Raw genomic sequence first — 20,081 nt, forward strand, 5'->3', positions numbered from 1 at the left:
ACAAAGCCAAAGAGCGAATAACAGAAACTGAACGCAGAATATCTGAAGTGGAGGATGTCCAGAGGCCTATGCCGACACAGATAAGAGAGCTTCAGCGCCAAATGTCTGCTTCCATCGACAGAGCTGATGACCTCGAAAACCGCCTGCGACGGAACAACGTCAGAGTGGTTGGCCTCCCCGAAAAAGTGGAGGGGTCTGACCCGGTATCCTTTTTTGAAAATTGGCTCAAAAATATGCTGCCTGCAGATACCTTCTCCCCGTTCTTCACAGTAGAAAGGGCCCATCGTGTGCCATTCCGCCCTGGCCCCCCAGGGGGCAATCCAAGACCCTTCCTGGCCCGGCTGCTGCACTTTAGGGACAGGGACTCTATCCTCAGGGCTGTCCGTACCAAGGGAGAAATTCTCTATGCCAACAGCAGAGTGTCCTTCTACCCTGATTTCTCTGCATCCGTCAGGAAACAGCGAGCACAATTCACCGAGGTCCGTGCCCGTCTCCGTGACAAGGGGTATAAATACTCCATGATGTACCCTGCCAAGCTCCGAATAGTGGATGGTCAGAAGACTCGATTCTTCACTTGCCCAACCGAAGCACTTCACTGGGCTGATGCAGCTCCACGGGCCCCAGCTGCAAGGCCCGCACCTCCTGAGTGACTGGACTCACATATCCTTTTGTCTGATGTGCAGTGACTGTGCTGGACTTGGTCCTGAGTGGTTATCCAGGGGTCCCAAATCACTGTTACAGTATTCTAATATTTGTTTACACTTTACGTGCCTCACAAATGTACCCTGTGATTGATTTGCGCATTCTTCTTGGTCATCTTGACCAGTGCGCCATTTATGGCACTCCATTCTCTCCCTCCCTCCCTCCCCCCCCCCCCCCCTTCCCACCTCCCCCTACCATTACCTCCCCCTACCATTACCTCCTTGCGTCTTCCTTCTTCCCCCCCCCCCCCTCCCCTATTTCCTCTTGGTTCTCTCTAAATATGGCTGCCTAATAACCTCCTGATCATCTATTCATTAAGGGTTGAAGGTCCCGGGACAAATGGTGTAGGTTTGTCTTGAGTTAGGGACCACTGTTCTACTATTTGACTGTTAGTGGGTATAGGTCTACACTACTGCTGTTAGGGTGTTAGACAGGGGGTTTGTATTCTTGGGATTGTTAGTTCAGTTCTGTTATATTTGTTATGCTCACTGTTGTCTGTCTGTCTATGTCTTTGTGGTATGAAAGGATGAATGCTTGGTTGCTCACGTCTCCTTCCCCACACCCCTTTCCCTTCCGCTAAGATGTCTTCACTTAAGGTAATGAGCTGGAATGTGAGGGGACTTAACTCCAAATTCAAGAGGGCCCTGATGTTAGACGTCATTAAGCGTCAGGCCCCCCATATTGTATGTATCCAAGAGACACACCTTACGGGTCAGAAGGTCCTCTCCCTGAAGCGGGCCTGGGTGGCTAGAGGTTACCATTCCTCCTACTCTGTTTACGCCAGGGGAGTATCCATACTCATATCCAAAGCGCTTCCCATAGAGGTCATACAGGTAGCACCGGATCACTTTGGCCGTTTTGTGATCGTACATTGCGCCTTGTGGGGCTTTACCTTTACTATTGCGTCTATTTATGTCCCACCTCCCTTTGATCCAGCAGTATTGCATCTAATATCCAGTAAGCTGGCTGCTATGCCTCCAAGCCCGTTACTCTGTATTGGTGATTTCAATGCCGTCCCTAATCCCTCCTTGGATCGTACAAGTGGTCTGGACACAGGCTCGGTCCGTCTGAACGAGTGGCTCACCTCTCTAGACCTCGCCGATGTTTGGCGTAGTAAACACCCTCAAGAGAGAGAATATTCATTTTATTCCTCTGTTCATAAGAGCTTCTCTCGGATTGATCTGGCCTTTGTCTCCCCCGATATGATGCAGCACGTTGACCAGATATCCTATTGCCCGCGCAGTGCGTCAGACCACTCCGCCTTGTTCATTAGTCTCCTTATAGGCCCTCCCAGCGACTCCCGCTTATGGCGCCTGCACCCGGCTTGGCTCCTGTCCCCAGCGGTCCAGAGTACTGTTAGGGCAGCGCACAGCGAGTTCTGGGATGTACACTCAACCCATCCTGATCCCCTTCTAGTCTGGGACTCGTACAAGTCCTCGGTGCGGGGGGCATTCATGTCGGGGGTAGCTGGCCATAGGAAGTCCTTGAATGCCCAGGAGGAAAGGCTGACGGCTGTACTGGTGACTGCAGAAAAGGATTATCTAGAGAAACCTACTCCGGGGAATAAAAAGACTTGGGCTCAGGCGCAGAGGAACCATCTAGCTGTAGTGAAGGAGCGCACCAGCAAACGCCTGCTAGCCAGGGAAGCGTCCATCTTTGAATTTGGAGATAAAAACGGGAAGCTGCTTGCGTATTTATCGCGGGCTGAACGCCCCTGTGCTTCCGTTCCCTCTATTGTTGATGGTAACGGAGCATTGATCACAGAACCCCGGGCCATTAACTTGGTATTTCATGAATACTATTCTTCTCTTTACAGCTCCAGATTGTCCGCCTCTTCCGTCGAGATTTCCGGATTCCTTGACAGTCTTCCACTTTGGAGGCTCACACAGGCACAGTCATCGGAGCTTGATGCTCCGCTCTCGGCAGAGGAGGTGGAACTGGCCATCCAATCGTTGCCCCCCGGTAAGACACCTGGACTTGATGGGCTGGGAGGTGAGTGGTATAGGGATAACTGTGAGACTCTGGTCCCCCTTCTCCTCAGCCTATACTCCGATGCGCTTGATAGTGGTTCCCTCCCCGACTCCATGCGAGAGGCCCTTATTGTAGTTCTTCCTAAGCCTGGCAAGGATCCCCTGCTTCCTGACTCATACCGCCCAATTTCCCTCCTAAATTCAGATGTTAAAATACTAGCAAAAATTCTGGCAACAAGGCTTAACAAAGTAATACTATCATTGGTTCACCCGGACCAGACAGGCTTTATGCCTGGGAGGGGAACTGACATAAATATACAAAGACTACACCTGAACATTGCAGAGGCAGAGCGGTCTCCAGACCCTGGGTTTATATTATCCTTAGACAATTGTAAGGCGTTTGATTCTGTGGAGTGGCCCTATTTGTGGACCCTTTTGCCTAGAATGGGTTTTGGCCCTCGATTTACAGCATTGGTTAAGCTACTGTATAACGATCCCAAGGCTAGGGTGCGGACCAACCTTAACATCTCACCTACTCTCCCTATGGCCAGGGGCACTAGACAGGGTTGCCCACTATCTCCCCTCCTCTTCGCACTCGCCATTGAGCCCCTTGCTGTGGCGATCCGCCACTCTGAGGGCATTAAGGGCATAACTAGAGGTACTATTATTGAAAAGGTATCTCTCTATGCCGATGATACACTTGTATACCTTGGGGATGTGGGCCCCTCTCTGGAATCCCTTCTGGCCCTGATAGAACGTTATGGGGGGTTCTCAGGCCTTCGGGTTAACTGGGACAAATCGGCCCTATTTCCCTTATCTGAGGTAGGGGTACACTCCCTCCCCGTCCCAGTCCGGGTGGTGTCCACCTTTAAATATCTGGGAGTCCAGGTGTCACGCAAGGTCCAGGCATTTACGGAGTTAAACATTACACCCCTGATAGTTGCAACGGAATCGCGCCTAAAAGCCTGGTCCACTCTCCCCTTGTCTTTGTACGGGCGTATTAATATATTTAAAATGATTTTTCTCCCAAAATTTCTATACCTTTTCCATGCCTGCCCTATACTACTTCCTAAGAGTCTGTTTAAACGCTTGGACGGCATTCTCAGGTCCTTCTACTGGCAGAGTAGTGCCCCGCGATTCAGTCTAGCGCTGCTTCAGGCTCCCAAGTCTAGGGGTGGACTGGCTGCCCCGGATCTGTATCTTTATTACCTGGCTTCCCAGCTAGTATATGCCCAGTGGTGGATAGATATAGACATGGGTAATGCAGCTACTGCACTGGCTGGTGCCCTGGTAGGTTCCTACGAGGCCCTTACAAACCTGCTGTACAGGTATAAGTCCCCATCTGATACCCCACTTCCCCTACGTACGGTAGCGGTGTGCTGGCGTAGGGCACAATCCCTGGTAGAACCGAGCAGCTCTCCCCCCCTCTCGCCTAGGACTCCATTGTGGCTCAATCCGTGGCTCTCTCACTTCCTCTCCCTCCCGGGCTGGACAATGTGGGGGGCAGCAGGGGTGACATTTGTAGGCCAGCTCTTATCCCCGGAAGCAGAGTTACTCAGCTTTAACGAGATAAGGGAGAGACATACTGTACCCAATACGGCCAGCTTCCATTACACGCAACTGCGACACGCATTCAAAGCCCAATTCGGCTCCTTCAGCCTGACAGTGAAATTCTCCAAACTAGAGACTCTGATGAGTACCCCGGACCTCCCTAAGCCACTCACTCAGTGCTATGCTCTCCTACAAGAGCAAAAGTCCAGACCGTTTGATAGAGCCTGTGAACGCTGGAGACAGGATATCCCTGACCTGTCAGATGATGACTGGAGGGAGGTCGAACTGTCCTACTTCACATCTGTAGTGAGTGCGAGGGACTTCCTGATCCAATCTAAATTCCTCCATAGAGTATACTTCACCCCTGCTAGACTATTTCGCATGGGAGCAATGCCTAATGATCTTTGCTTTCGCTGTCAGGCTGAAGTCGGATCCTTCCTGCATTGTGTCTGGTCCTGCCCTAGGGTCCATGTCTTCTGGTCCGAAGTGCTGGAGTTCCTTAATTTACACTTTGATTTCCCACGCTTACTATCTCCCTCTGTGTGTCTCCTCGGCATCATAAATGAAGTTGTCAATGGCCACTATGACAAAATTTTCTTTAGGTTTGTCCTATACTACGCCCGAAAAGTGGTGGTGATGACCTGGAAGGACCAGGAGCCCCCTCCATTAAAAAGATGGATACTACTCATTAATAGTGTCATTCCCCACTACCGGTCCCTGTATACCAACAGGAAGTGTCCCCAGAAGTTTGACCGCATCTGGTCCAGATGGTGCGCGACTCCCCATACAGCCTTATAATCACATGTGATTTATATTCCTCTCCATGATGAAGGAGACTGAGCGTGCTGGTGTGTGTGTGTGTGTGTGACTGATTGTCTACGTGTCAATAGTTATTTGTGTTGTATCAAGATGTCTGGCTGCAGTATCCTGCTGTTATCTACTATGTAATATCCCTCAGGTAGTTTTGAAACGCAGTAAGAACCTGACTGTTACCATGGCTGTTGTATAATAATCCTGTATTGGGGGGAAGGAAATATGTGACAGACAATCTTGATTTCTGGTTTTGTTTATTATGTTTGTATAAAAATTCAAAAAACTGCAAAAATAAATACTTTTAAAAAAAAAATATATGCTTATGCTTGTGTGTGTGTGTCTATGTGTATATATATGCTTATGCTTGTGTGTGTGTGTCTATGTGTATATATATGCTTATGCTTGTGTGTGTGTGTGTGTCTATGTGTATATATATGCTTATGCTTATGCTTGTGTGTGTGTCTATGTGTATATATATGCTTATGCTTGTGTGTGTGTGTCTATGTGTATATATATGCTTATGCTTGTGTGTGTGTGTCTATGTGTATATATATGCTTATGCTTGTGTGTGTGTGTCTATGTGTATATATATATATGCTTATGCTTGTGTGTGTATATATATATATATGCTTATGCTTGTGTGTGTGTGTCTATGTGTATATATATGTTTATGCTTGTGTGTGTGTGTCTATGTGTATATATATATGCTTATGCTTGTGTGTGTGTGTCTATGTGTATATATATATATATATATATATATGCTTATGCTTGTGTGTGTGTGTGTCTATGTGTATATATATATGCTTATGCTTGTGTGTGTGTGTCTATGTGTATATATATATATGCTTATGCTTGTGTGTGTGTGTCTATGTGTATATATATATATGCTTATGCGTGTGTGTGTGTGTGTGTGTGTGTGTGTGTGTGTATATATAATATATAAATGCTGTATGTGTGTTTTTGTATATGGTGAGAATGTGAATGTATGTGAATGTATGCATGTGCTGTATACGTGTGTGTATATGCTATATATACTAAATGTATGTGTGTAAATGCTGTATGTATATGTTGTGTTTATACTGTATGTATAAGTATACATATACATACTATATGTATATAATGTGTATGTAGTATACAGTAAGTGTGCAAATTCGATGTGTATATACTGTATGAGTTTGTATATATGTCTATAAATGTATTTGTGTACATAAATGTATGCATATGAGTGTATACATGTATGGATGTGGATGCGAGTATAGGATAGTGAATGTATGAGTGTAGAACTTTATATGTGTGTATATGTCTGTATAAATTTGCATATATCTTTTAAAGGGGAAGGGGGCCCCATGCAGAAATCTGCTATGGGGCCCAGCCACTACTAGTTACGCCTAGTTACGCATTCCTACCATTCCCGCAGCAGAGGGTTACTCTTGGGAAGGCAGGGTACAAGGGCTATGCTTGTGGCCTGGCATTCCTACCATTCCCGCAGCAGAGGGTTACTCTTGGGAAGGCAGGATACAAGGTCTATTCTTGTGGCCTGGCATTCCTACCATTCCCGCAGCAGAGGGTTACTCTTGGGAAGGCAGGATGTCAGGTTAGAAGTAATCAGCTTGTGTATAAGTGGAAGAATCCAAATATCCATTCCTTGGCTGACATTTATACAGAAGAAACATTATTGCCTTTGACGTTATTTGTAACAAGCATAATATTCCTATTAATGAATTTCTTAACTATAAGAAAATAGAATCCTTTTTAAAATCAAATAAAATATCTAAAAAACTGACATGACATATATCAACTGAAATTTATGAATTTTCTAAAGGCAAGTACCAAGCATAAAGGGTGGATTTCTTTAGCCTTCTTGAGCACCTTATAAAACCCCTGGAAAAATTAGCTTACATGGTTAAAGCACTTGGGGAAAACAATCCCTCTAAAGGATTGGCTTTCTTCAATAAATGAAGTCCCAAATCACCTAAATTGCCTCAACCACAATGAATGTTTCTCCAAAACTGTTCTGAGATGGCATCTATCCCCTAAACGGTTAGCAGGCATTTGAAATAATACATCTAATGTTTGCTGAAGAGGTTGCGGAGAACCAGCAGATCTCTTCCACCGATGGTGGAATTGCCCACTTCTAACTGAATTCTGGGTACAAGTAGCGATCCTATTCAAGGAACTCTGTAAGATAAAGACACTAGTTTCCCCAGAGTTATTCTTTCTTAACATAATATGGGATAATATAACAATAAGTACAAAATATGGAGGATTTTTAGAGGATTTTACACGTTATGCTCCACAGGCAGTATGGAGAACTACAAGAAATGGAAATCTGATTCAGTACCTCAGTTATAATGTTGTAATCAGGTTGAAAGAACTGAGGGTGACAGGATTATTCATGTTTGAAGGGGGTGTGATAGATCCAAAGAAAAAGTTGGGATGGGACTTTTGGATATGAAACATTTGCGCTAGATAATTTCCAGATTTAGATATAGGGGAATTGAATAAAGGGAAAGAGGAGAGAAAGGGGAAGGGAAAGAGGGGATAGGAATTACTCCCTGGAATTACCTCCCTATCTAACATATACCAAAATAATGTGTGTGTGGTTTGTGATTGTAAACTGTAACTATCAATAAAAATGTTTGAAATAAAAATAATACATATACATAATAATATATAATACATACAGACACATGTCTATGATTGTATATACATATATACACTCACCGGCCACTTTATTAGGTACACCTGTCCAACTTCTCGTTATCACTTAATTTCTAATCAGCCAATCACATGGCGGCAATTCAGTGCATTTAGGCATGTAGACATGGTGAAGACAATCTCCTGCAGTTCAAACCGAGCATCAGTATGGGGAAGAAAGGTGATGTGAGTGCCTTTGAACGTGGCATGGTTGTTGGTGCCAGGAGGGCTGGTCTGAGTATTTCAGAAACTGCTGATCTACCTGGATTTTCACGCACAACCATCTCTAGGGTTTACAGAGAATGGTCCGAAAAAGAAAAAACATCCAGTGAGTGGCAGTTCTGTCAGCGGAAATGCCTTGTTGATGCCAAAGGTCAGAGGAGAATGGGCAGACTGGTTCGAGCTGATAGAAAGGCAACAGTGACTCAAATCGCCACCCGTTACAACCAAGGTAGGCAGAAGAGCATCTCTGAATGCACAGTATGTCGAACTTTGAGGCAGATGGGCTACAGCAGCAGAAGACCACACCGGGTGCCACTCCTTTCAGCTAAAAACAGGAAACTGCACAAGCTCATCGAAATTGGACAGTAGAAGATTGGAAAAACGTTGCCTGGTCTGATGAGTCTTAATTTCTGCTGCGACATTCGGATGGTAGGGTCAGAATTTGGCGTCAACAACATGAAAGCATGGATCCATCCTGCCTTCTATCAACGGTTCAGGCTGGTGGTGGTGGTGTCATGGTGTGGGGAATATTTTCTTGGCACTCTTTGGGCCCCTTGGTACCAATTGAGCATCGTTGCAATGCCACAGCCTACCTGAGTATTGTTGCTGACCATGTCCATCCCTTTATGACCACAATGTACCCTGTAACATCTGATGGCTACTTTCAGCAGGATAATGCGCCATGTCATAAAGCTGGAATCATCTCAGACTGGTTTCTTGAACATGACAATGAGTTCACTGTACTCAAATGGCCTCCACAGTCGCCAGATCTCAATCCAATAGAGCATCTTTGGGACGTGGTGGAACAGGAGATTCGCATCATGGATGTGCAGCCGACAAATCTGCGGCAACTGTGTGATGCCATCATGTCAATATGAACCAAAATCTCTGAGGAATGCTTCCAGCACCTTGTTGAATCTATGCCACGAAGAATTGAGGCAGTTCTGAAGGCAAAAGGGGGTCCAACCCGTTACTAGCATGGTGTACCTAATAAAGTGGCCGGTGAGTGTATGTATGTATTATGTATATATATATATATATATATATATATATATATATATATATATATATAGCGCAGTTGTGTCAGGCCTTAGGCGCTAGACATCGCATCAGGAGGTGAGGCAGCGGATGAAGTGGGTGGGCAGTGACCGACGAATGAGGAGTGTGGGCAACTGCTGGTGGATGAGGTAGGTGGGTCTGGAGTGGCCTGGTTGTAATAGGGCAACCACAGCAGGGGGAAAAGGATAGGCCAAGGGGCACGGCATGGTGGCAGAACCAGGACTTAGTGGTACGCCACGGGAGGGCATGCCTTACTATTGTGTCCTCTGTCAGGAAGGGGTTAAGGTAGATTCCCAGTAACATCCTAGGCCTAAACTATCTTTACCTAATCCTATAATACTTTCTAACCAAATTTTCACTTTATCTAACTAATATGCTAATTTTTCGCAGAGGCTACTGGGGTGTGGAGTAGTTTTTCTGGAGAACAGGAGCAAAGGCTACTCCAGCCCCCAGTAGTCTCTGGATGGTCTAGTTGAAGCTTCTCTTGCGTCGCCGTCTCCTGTGGTTCTGTGCATGCGCAGTAGCTCCATGTTCACTGACAGTGGGAGAACAGACTGAAACCCAAACAAAATTACCAGATTTGGAACTATGGGTGGGGAGGAGATTTATCAAAACTACTTTGTTTTTGCGGCAAAATATTGCATGTCTGTAAGTGCTCAATTTTTGCAAAGAACAGAAAGTTTGGGTCTGCTCACCTATAATAAAGAGTCAAAAGGGCACATGTATCTTTGTTTTGTCTTGGCTTCTTATTTTGTTATGACTTTTTGTGGTGCATATGCACTTTTTGACTTTTTTTGTGCCTACAACAGTCCCCATTGAAAGTTTGCCATAGTCGAGTTTTCTGCAGTTTTTCTTGTGTTATCACCTGATTTCAGATGAAGAAGACTAAAAGAGTGGTTTGCAACTTTTTGGGGACTTTTTGCGACTCTTGTGATGACAGAAAGGAAAAACTCCTAAGACACATCTGACAAGCAGAAAAGCAAAAAAAAGAGGGACACAGGAGCACAATGCCAAACTTATGATACATGTACCCCAGAGACTCTCATAAACAATCATAAGACTCATTGATGGCTTCAGTAGGGGACATTTGGATTGCAATTACTACCTATACAACATTAAACTAATTGGAAGGAGATAGTGTAAACATAAAATAACTTAAAAGGGTATTTACACACGGACAAGATTAAATATACTGAGGGTAACAAAATAACACATTCTCTAATTGACTGCTATTAACAAAAATACCGCATTTCACAGATATCATTCCAACCTGTCTCTATCAATCCTAGCCTTTACAATTTTGGTTGCCCCTGGATACAATTATAAATCTTCTGACTATTGTTGGATTCTTCTCTTAAATAGCTTCTCTTGTCTGCACGCCGCAGTGCTTTCTGCCTCCTGCCAATTTCCCCCAAAATACAGAACCATCATAGGCACTTTCTGCCGACAAGCAGCAGTGTGCAGAGACTTACTCTACAAGCTATAGACAGATAAGGCCTTTATCCAAGGAAGGGAGGTATATAGAAGAGCGTGTCATTTTGTTTCATATCTATCTCATGGATATTATCTCTCATTTCTGTTGCAGTAAAGCCAAAATCCAATCGCATGCAACACAATCCCAGTGCAGATACCTGTTAAATACCTGTCAAAGCTGTGCAATCCCGTGGGAAAGTCCGATGAAAGTGTGCGCACAGACCCTTAGTAAATAAGCCCCAAAGGGTCTGCTTAGAGAGTCCCGCCCCAACTCTGCAGTTTTACAATGACCATAACTGAGTGATAAAACTGTAAAAATCGTAAAGTAAGGGGCTAAAAATGGTCTTGTGTAAACATTAGGGGATTCAAATTTGATGACATTCTTTTATGGGCAAAACCCTTTAATGGAGAACATATGTCTAATTTTTGGCTGAGTTTTTTTCACTTTTTTTTAAACAAATAACTAAAATTTTTTCAATTTTTCTGAATTTTTTTTGTCCCACACAGGCTCCCTTTAAAGTTTGCCATGGAAGAGTTTTCTGCAGTGTTACCTGATTTCACACCCAATTTTAGATGTGAAAGTTGAGACTTTTTAAAAAAAGTTGCAAAAAAGTTGGAAATTTTGTCGCAAATCTCCCACTGTCCCCTACCAGATTAGACTTTTGTAGGCTTTTTGCCACTTATGTTTTGAAAAAGTTGCAGATTTACTTAGGACCTTAACTCCTCAAATTATATATGTATAAGTAAGGAAATTCATTAAGATATATCTGACTAGCAGAAAAGCCAAAAAAAGCAGGCACAACAGGGCCACACTTATGATACATTGTATATAACCAAATTAAGCCCCCCCTCATATTTTCTGGAGTAAAAAGCCAAAGGAAAGCAACAATAATATAACAATAAGTACAAAAATCTTTATTGATAATATAATAAATCACAACCAGTTAAAAATTAATGCTACCCGCAATCAGTGGAACAATCCAAGGAAACTTTAGGGAGGTAAAATATTATAACAGAAATCCGGCGTGCTAACAAAATGGGGCACATTCACTTACAAATTCGGACAGTTTACCAAAAGTGTATTGTCCATGGGTCCGGCGATGCACAAAGATTGTGCGCCTGAAATCATTAATGTGCCGTTTCCCTGCACTGGTCTGATAGAGTTCCCCATCTTTTTTGTGGTGCACCATTAACATAGGGTGTGCGACACAATTGGAAAGTTGAGTTCGACCGATGGACGGCACATCCCCTAATTTGTGTTGCATGATAGCTAGCGCAGCTGCGCCACAAAAGGGGCATGTGCAAGACAATAGCAGTGCAGACACTTCTTAAATACCTGTGCAATCCTTTTTAGCCATGAAGAATGTGCACGGTCCGACTAAAGTAAGGCGCTGAGCCCTTAGTAAATGTGCCCCCATATGGCCACAGGATGGTACCATAGTGTGGTAGAGAGTAGACAAATGTGCAAAGTAATAAGATCATATATAAGTATACACCACAATTAAATCTGGTCTAGCTCTTGCTGTTTAGCACCCATAGTCAAACATGTAAAAGCCTCCAGTTGCTGCGAGAACGTCATCCTCAACATACGATTTGTCTGGGAGTAGCCTTGGTATGGGAGCTTTCCAGTTTATATACAGCATCTTCCTAATGCCAATACAGTAGAAACACTTCCTAAATACATACTCAGCTATTCCCTTATATACAACACCCGAATAAACCCTGTATTATATATATATATATATATATATATATATATATATATATATATAGAGAGAGAGAGAGAGCATCCCCCTGAAATACATATACAGGTTATATAGGAAAAAGAGTTTCTTTGATCACTCCGGCACGGAGGATTTCTTTAAAACTTCCAATCTTTATTTGTCCAAAAATCTTTGACAAAGGTGTACCCACTGTATATTATATTATAGATAGTAGAAAATATAAAATAGTGGGTATACCTTTGTCCTATTTCATGTTTTATCGTGATGTTTTTAGGGTCGCTGTGCCGATTCCGGATGTACGTGTTTTACGTCACCCGGTTACCGGCATATTAGGAACACATCCCATTCCATTCAGTATGCCATAACTAAGGTCACACCTGAAATGCGTTAGCTCCGCTATTTCCACACGATTTGTACTTGGTGATGCGTTAATGGATGTTTGTAACTATTTTTATACATTTCTCGATTTTTGGACAAATAAAGAAGTTGTCAAGAAATCCTCTGTGCCGGAGTGATCAAAGAAACTCTTTTTCCTCTATGCCCACGTCAAAGTCCAGACGTACTCCTGAAGCACGAGCAAGGATGCTGGTGAGCGGCTAACTTTTTTCAAATTCTGCTTGCTTTACAGGTTATATAAAAGGGGAGGTGCTAATTACTAGGCAAATATTATTACAGCCAAATTACAGTTATGAAGTAGCAAGGAAAATAATTTCATGTTTGGGCATCGCCACTACATGAGGAAATGGATTAAAGGGTTGTGGCATTAGGAAGGTGGAGATCCACCATCTTAGAGTTATATATAGTTAAGTTATATATGGTCCCTCACAAAAGTGAGTGCTCCTCTCACTTTCACATATATCTTTTCATAGGTCAACACTGAAGATATGACCCTTGGATACAATAGATACAAAAGTAAAACGGTGCAAATAAAAAGTGAAAGTTTGCTGTATACCTAATATAACTCAACACACAACTATTCATGTCTAATCTGCTGTCCATTATGCAGACTCTGTTTTAATTTATATTCCCATAAATCAGGGGTATTTAGTAAAATAAAAAACAAATACATTAATAATCTCATGATTTATCAATTCCAAAAGAGCTGACAATAGAAATGCAATATATGAACTAGGTACCTACCTTGAGTGACTTCAAAGATGCAAAAAATAAGGAATACCACAACCATTGTAGACAGTCATTCCTCCTCCAATCCTTTATCGCTTTGTATTTGTGACATACTGAAAATAAAACACATGACTTGTAGTTGGATAAACATATTAGAAAACAAGCTACAAACTATTAGTCACACGAGAAAATGTACCTAAAAAAGTTTGGATGCAGAAATATCTACATATATAAACTCTTCTCTATGATATGTCAAAACAAAAATTTGTTTGTACTTACTATTACAAATTGCAAGAAATCTGCTGTTAAACACACATGAAATAAGAATAGCTATCAGTTGGTATTTGGCATAATAATGAGTATGTCAGTATCACCAACATTTCCCCAATGTCTTTCTGTACTGAATGGAAGTACAGGCAGTTTTTACAGGGGTTTTCCCACAAAGGATTGGCCCTATCCACGGGATAGGGCCTAACTTGCTGATCAGTTGGGGTCTCAGTGCTGAGTACCCTCCAGATCGCGAAAATGAAGGGTGCTCTGGAGCGCTATGGGCTCGGTGATCTCCATCAGCTCCATAGAGATTAATGGAGCAGAACTGTCATGCACGGCCATCTGCTCCATTAATCTGACGGAGCGACTCAGCACTGAGACCCCCCCTGATCAGCAAGTTAGGCCCTAACTTTCCTTCATGGGAAAACCCCTTCATAGGAAATCTACCAAAAGGAACAAGGATTGTAAACCAAGCACACTGACATGCCCTACCTCATTTGCATAATTTAACCTATTTTGTAGGTTATTAGCAGGGTTGAACCTAGTCCTTCGAGAAAGGCTCCTGTCTCTGAGAGATGAAATATTGCTGGACACTTGGTGAATACAAAACCCTTACTTGTTTTTTGGAAGTCTTGGAGTGCTGCCATATTTTCCTTTATTTGTATTTGGATGAACTTTTAGTCTCAGTTATTGGCATGTATATGTACAGTGAAGGAAATAATTATTTGATCCCTGGCTATAGGTTTGCACACTGACAAAGACATGAACAGTCTATAATTTTAAGGGTAGGTTAATTTTAACATTGAGAGATAGGATATCAATAATAAAATCCAGAAAATCACATTGTATAAATTATATACATTTATTTGCATTTTTCTGAGAGAAATAAGTATTTGATCCCCTACTAAACATTAAGGGTACATTCACACGTGGTGTTCTGACGCATGCGTTTTAGATGCATGTGTCAAAAATGAGTTACTATGCGTTTGGTTGCTTAGGAAAGCCCTTTTTAGTTTTTGCGTTTTCTTTACTCCCCACTTTCAAAATTCCATTTTTTAAATTTAAAAACGTAAGGGCTGCGTAACAAATTGTACTTGCTAATATTCAACATTTGGTTAATAAAGTATCCTTTATATAGTGTTAAGATAATTTAGGAACTACTGTATATACAATTTATACAGTAATTGGAAAAAATACTGTCCCCTCTATAAGCAGAGGATAAATTGGTAGTGGAACTGGAAGTAAAATCAGCTTCCATACAAGCTTTTGTGTGCAGATATGGATTTATATAATATGGAGGAGTGGTTTAGCAATGACTTAATAGGTAAAAAATTGCATTTGTTATCTAGATATCTATTTTTTTGTAATGCTGTCTATGATCATAATGAAGTAACTGCTGCAAAAAGTAATGTAAATCTATTTTTATTCTTGTTTATTTTGCCGTGCTTGCTGAGTTTCTGTCTCTCTCTGTTGTGTGCCTGTAGCCACGCCCCCTGCACGGAGCTCAGAGACACTCACTAATTCACTTCCTGCCTGGACATAATGAGCACAGAGTAGCTACAAACACCAGGGAGATTAGTGATCCGTGGGAAGAGGGAGGCAGGTACATATCTGTGAGAACACAGATGTAGCAAAGCTGATAGTGTGTAATAGGCACCTCATGGAGCTCATGCGTCTCTCATCTGTCTCATCTCTCTTTGTATTTGTCAGTGTGTTAGTACAATGTCAGAAGCCAGATGAAAGTATATATAAACCTGTACCCTGATAATGTAACCACATTGTCACCCCACAGAACTAGATGGATTATAATGTGTCTTCTTAGAGAGGCCCACACCCAGGGATTTTGCACTGCGCAGCCGAAGGAGTGATAGGAGCTAAAACAGCAATAACCCTGAGTAACATTGTAAAGTAAGGGGTTAAAATTATCTTTATTGTGTTACCATCACTAGAGGATTGAAATGTGAGAATTCTTTTCTTGGGAAAAACCCTTTAAGTATTTTTTATACAGAGATAAACATATAATGTATAGAATATATTTCTGACCTTTTCTGTTATAATTGAAAAATAATTACTATTCAAGTTGAAATAAGCCCAACAGCCATGAATGTATTCAAAAGTTTTAGCAGTAGAATACATCGGTGGAGACTGGTGCATTGTGTACAAGTCATAATAATACCTGGACCGGTGTCCTACATGGCAGAATTACAAAGAGGTTTCAGCCTCTTAGTATTTCTTGCGCTGAATGAGATCTAGGTCAGGTACAGGTTATAGGTTATAGTAAATTTGAGCCATAACCGGCACTTTTCAAAAAATTGATGTTAGGCAGAAAACCGGAAATGCCCCAGGTATTGCAACATTTTCAGGCCTGGTACATGGCATGGCATGACAGAATAGATTGCAGCAGTTACCTATGGACAAAGAAAGAACCTACATTGTGAGACCAGAAAGGTTTTTTTTTCTTTCTCCAAAGTAAACCATTGATTTCACATACTGTAAATTTCTTGTGAATGTTTGTGTGGGTTTGGCATCCAAGTCAAAATAATATCTTCTCCTTCAGATAAAATCTCACATTGCTATCTTTGCTATTATTTTAGGCAGGGATTTTTGTCATAATTCAAGCTACGCGGCAGAGATATGTTTGCTATGAATTTATTGTATTGTGTGATGTGGATCGCATACCCTATACAGATAAAACAGGTTTTCCCTCATTCCACTATGCTAAATATCTCTCAACGAGAGATCTTTAACAAGAAAAACACCTAACCATAAACTGTGAGTAATACTGACTAATATTCTTGAGACATTTGACTCTTTTAATTACTTAATAAAGTTATCTTGTAATTGAATATTGTGGTCGATCTTTTGTATTATATTGTGCCTTACATATGGTGTGATGGCTTCACTCATCACCTCCATCAACTCTTACTCTCTTTACATCCTTAAACAGGTGCCCCTCCAATGATTTCACAGAATTTTCTCTCTAGCCCAGAAAGTCCACCACAAATATTCTGTACCAATGTATTCCAGTGTGCCTCAGGTCCATTGCTGCATTTTCACACAGAAACATACTAAGAGACTTACTAACAAGCCTCATTACCAAGCCTTTTTACATTTTGAGTTTCCATTTTACTCTTCCCACACTCCAAATGTCATATATTTTTTTCTCATTCCCATACTTTTATGAAGGCTTCAGTGGGACAAATTATACTTCCTGGTACTAGTTAATATTCTGTGCAGTTGTGACTATACTGCTCACCACGCCTCCTCAGGATTTGTCTGGGTTTTTGCATTTTCGTTTTTTACTTTGCTCCTTCCACAAACCATATCTTTTCGATTTGTCTGTTTACAAAGCTATATGGGCTCTTGCTATCACTGGGACAAATTGTTCTTCTTGGTGGCTCCATATAATATTGTGTTTCATGTACTGGGAAGCTGGGTACAAATTCCAAATGTGGTTGTCATTTGGCAAAAAAACACCATTTTCTTATGGATTTTCACTGTGTGGTCCAATTGACAAATCCCATTTATTATTTGAGTCAGTATGATCATGCTGATTAATATAGTTTATAGTCTTAATACCTTAAAAAAGATTCAAACCCTTACATGAAATGTTCCATGACATTAATGTGCCATAAGTACTATTTAATAATTAGGGATCTGAGGTCCAACCAGGAGCAATTAGAAGTTGTGCTCACAGCTAATCAAATCCTTGGCATAGTCATACACGATAAGGTAGTTCTTTTTATTAGAAGCTACGTGTTTCGGTCCAGAAACTGGACCTTCGTCAGGCCTGTCCATCTTTCCCTGGACGAAGAAAGGTAGGGCTAACGAAGATTGCTGCCAAGAATCATAATACTACATGCACACTGTACTGTGCTACAAGGTGAGCACCTAATTATGCGATAGTTTTACCATTTATTTTTTAACAGTACTACACGAGGAGAGCGCCCCTGTCTCTTTTTGTCTCCCTTCTCTGACTTATACTGGAGACATAAGGTTTGGAGGTCGTAAAGATTCCCAGCCTCCGAGTCTTTTCCCAGGTCATTATATCATAAGTACGATTTGGGGTTTGTCTTTTAACATTGTCATATTTCCAAAGTTATCAGGTCCTATCACAAGAAACTGCACAGTGTGGAAAATCTTACCTTTTAACCTACGATTTTGTATACTTTTCTGTAGACTTTTATGGCATCACATACAAATTCGAAGATTTTGCAAAACCAATGCAAAGCTACCTACCTCAGAAATAAAACTGAAAGCTAATTCTTGTGTAACTAAGGTCAAGGTGTGTCACACCTTAAAATGCTCAGTCGATAAGGTATTTGTTTAGAAGTTTCCTGGTAAGATTTCTCAAGTCACATATCTGCCCCTTCCACCTTCCAGACCTCTCTCTTTTTTTACCCTTGCTAGTGTTATATGTCAAGTATGTCAAGTGGAAATCTATGTGAGACAATAGCAAAGCAGGCTATCTTGGTTAATTTTGGCATTACCAAAGACTGAAAGGGATATTCTATGCTTTGCTGATTTAAAAAATGCCCTTGTCATCATTCTGAATTATTCCAATAGTTCATATAAGTTTAATTCACACCCTGGCCGCCTGCCAGCAGCATGTTGCGAGTCTCAGGGAGAGGGGGGTAGTTGCAGCCTGCATCAGTCTCCTCTCTTCCAACCTCATGCAACCCCCTCATTGCTCCCCACTTCATGTCATTGAGCAGGCAGGGGAGGGAGAGGGATAGTGTGGAGACGATGGAGAATGCATGAGGAGATACAGGGCACACACAGGCTGCAGCTTCTACTCCCCCAGGACGCACCACGCAAGGTAATGTGAATTGAACTATTATAAACTACTGAACTTATGCAGAATTCTGACAAAGTCATTTTAAAATCAGTATAGCAAAGGTTATTCCTGGTGACAGGTTCACTTTAAATTGAGAGCATTATGAATAAGTGATGAAATCTGAGACATCCCCATGAAAGTTGATTCTATAACCCCTTTTGAATATTTAGAGGTATTTAAATACATAGTTTAAAGGGTTGTTTTAAGCTTAATACAGAATTTCCCAAAATATAGAAGGAGAACTTTTTGATTCCACTGTGGATAAAAGGCATCCACAAATATTGCAGTTTTTTTACAGACTGAGTTTGTGCATTGTTGTGTACTGTTGGGGTGTAAGGGTACAGATACACAAACTTATGTTAATGTTATGCATACACAGACTTTGGAATAACCATACTAATGAGATACCTTGCTAATCAGCTGAATAAGGGTCCACATGTTCTCTATATTTGTCCTTTCCCTAAAAGCATTTTTAATGTTGAATTAAAGGGCCTGTCTAGAATTAAATAAATATACTTGCATCACACATTTCTGCAGGTTGCACTGAGTGTGTTGTTCACAAAAGAGCTGAGCTACAATACAGAGCACAACTTGCTTTGGAAGAAGGCAGCCATATGGTTCTCATTTAGGATAATGCAATTGCTGTGGTACAGTTACAGAAGTAATTAGTCCTGTTCTCAGTTATAAATCCTATACTTTGTAAAGGTGAGCTGCCAATGGTGGGGAACTAGATTATTTTATAGACCATTGTTAATGGACCTGGTCAGGAGTAGGAGTAGTAACAATAAGGGTGCCAAACCAATCCCTTTTTACAGCAATATGTATACAAAGAAACCACAAAGAAATGATAAAATTGTAATATGTGTCACAATAATTCATAGATAATACACAATTTAATCTCTATTAAAGTCACAAAACAACAAGACAAACATACAAAAAAAAACCCAACTGGCGATAGGGTAGGAAAGTGTTGTAAGGTTACCCCACAGGGGATGTCTGGACAATGATGGCATTGTAAGTGTATTTGCAGCCCATGCAATTTGATGGAATTATAGTTCTTGATACTAACCCATATTTCAGCATCCTCTAATATATTGGGGCAGATTTATCAAGCTGTCTGCAAGTCAGAATATTTCTAGTTGCCCATGGCGACCAATCACAGCTCAGCTTTAAAATATTCATGAGCACTGGTAAAATTAAAGCTGAGCTGAGATTGGTTGCCTTGGGCAACTAGAAATATTCTGACTTTCAGACAGCTTGATAAATCTGCCTCATTGTATGCTGGTGATTTCTGCTTTTCACTATTCTCTGCATACATGTTTTTAATTACCTTATATGTTTACAATATGTCTGTCTATCTGTTTTTTGTCTTAAAGATTGAATTGTGCATTCAAATTTTTTTCTGCCCTCTCTGGTTTTATGTTTGTATAAATGTTTCTAATGTAGCAGAGCAAATAGCAGGGAAAAACGTTTGGTAGAAAATGAGACCAACCACAAATTGTGTTTTAAAACCGTATGACAAATATACACTCTGTTATTGTGAGAAACTCGGCATGGACTGTTCCTTCAACTCCACAGGTCCCGATCCTGACTTTTTTCCGCTCTCTGTACCCAGATTTGACATTTGGTAAATAACCA

General features: G+C 41.5%; 1 protein-coding gene across 2 annotated transcripts in view; it reads right to left on the reverse strand.

Annotated features, from left to right (window-relative positions):
- The window catches only part of HHLA2 (HHLA2 member of B7 family), a 40,440-nt gene that overhangs the window by 19,823 nt on the left and 536 nt on the right, over window positions 1-20,081 (reverse strand). For both annotated transcript variants that reach the window (XM_072136078.1, XM_072136079.1), the window contains exon 2: window positions 13,352-13,449. In XM_072136078.1, coding sequence (XP_071992179.1) covers window positions 13,352-13,397 — 46 coding nt within the window. In that variant the 5' untranslated portion in view covers window positions 13,398-13,449. The remainder of the gene's footprint in view (window positions 1-13,351; window positions 13,450-20,081) is intronic.

The sequence above is a fragment of the Engystomops pustulosus genome, chromosome 2, assembly GCF_040894005.1.
Source record: "Engystomops pustulosus chromosome 2, aEngPut4.maternal, whole genome shotgun sequence".
NCBI lineage: Eukaryota > Metazoa > Chordata > Amphibia > Anura > Leptodactylidae > Engystomops > Engystomops pustulosus.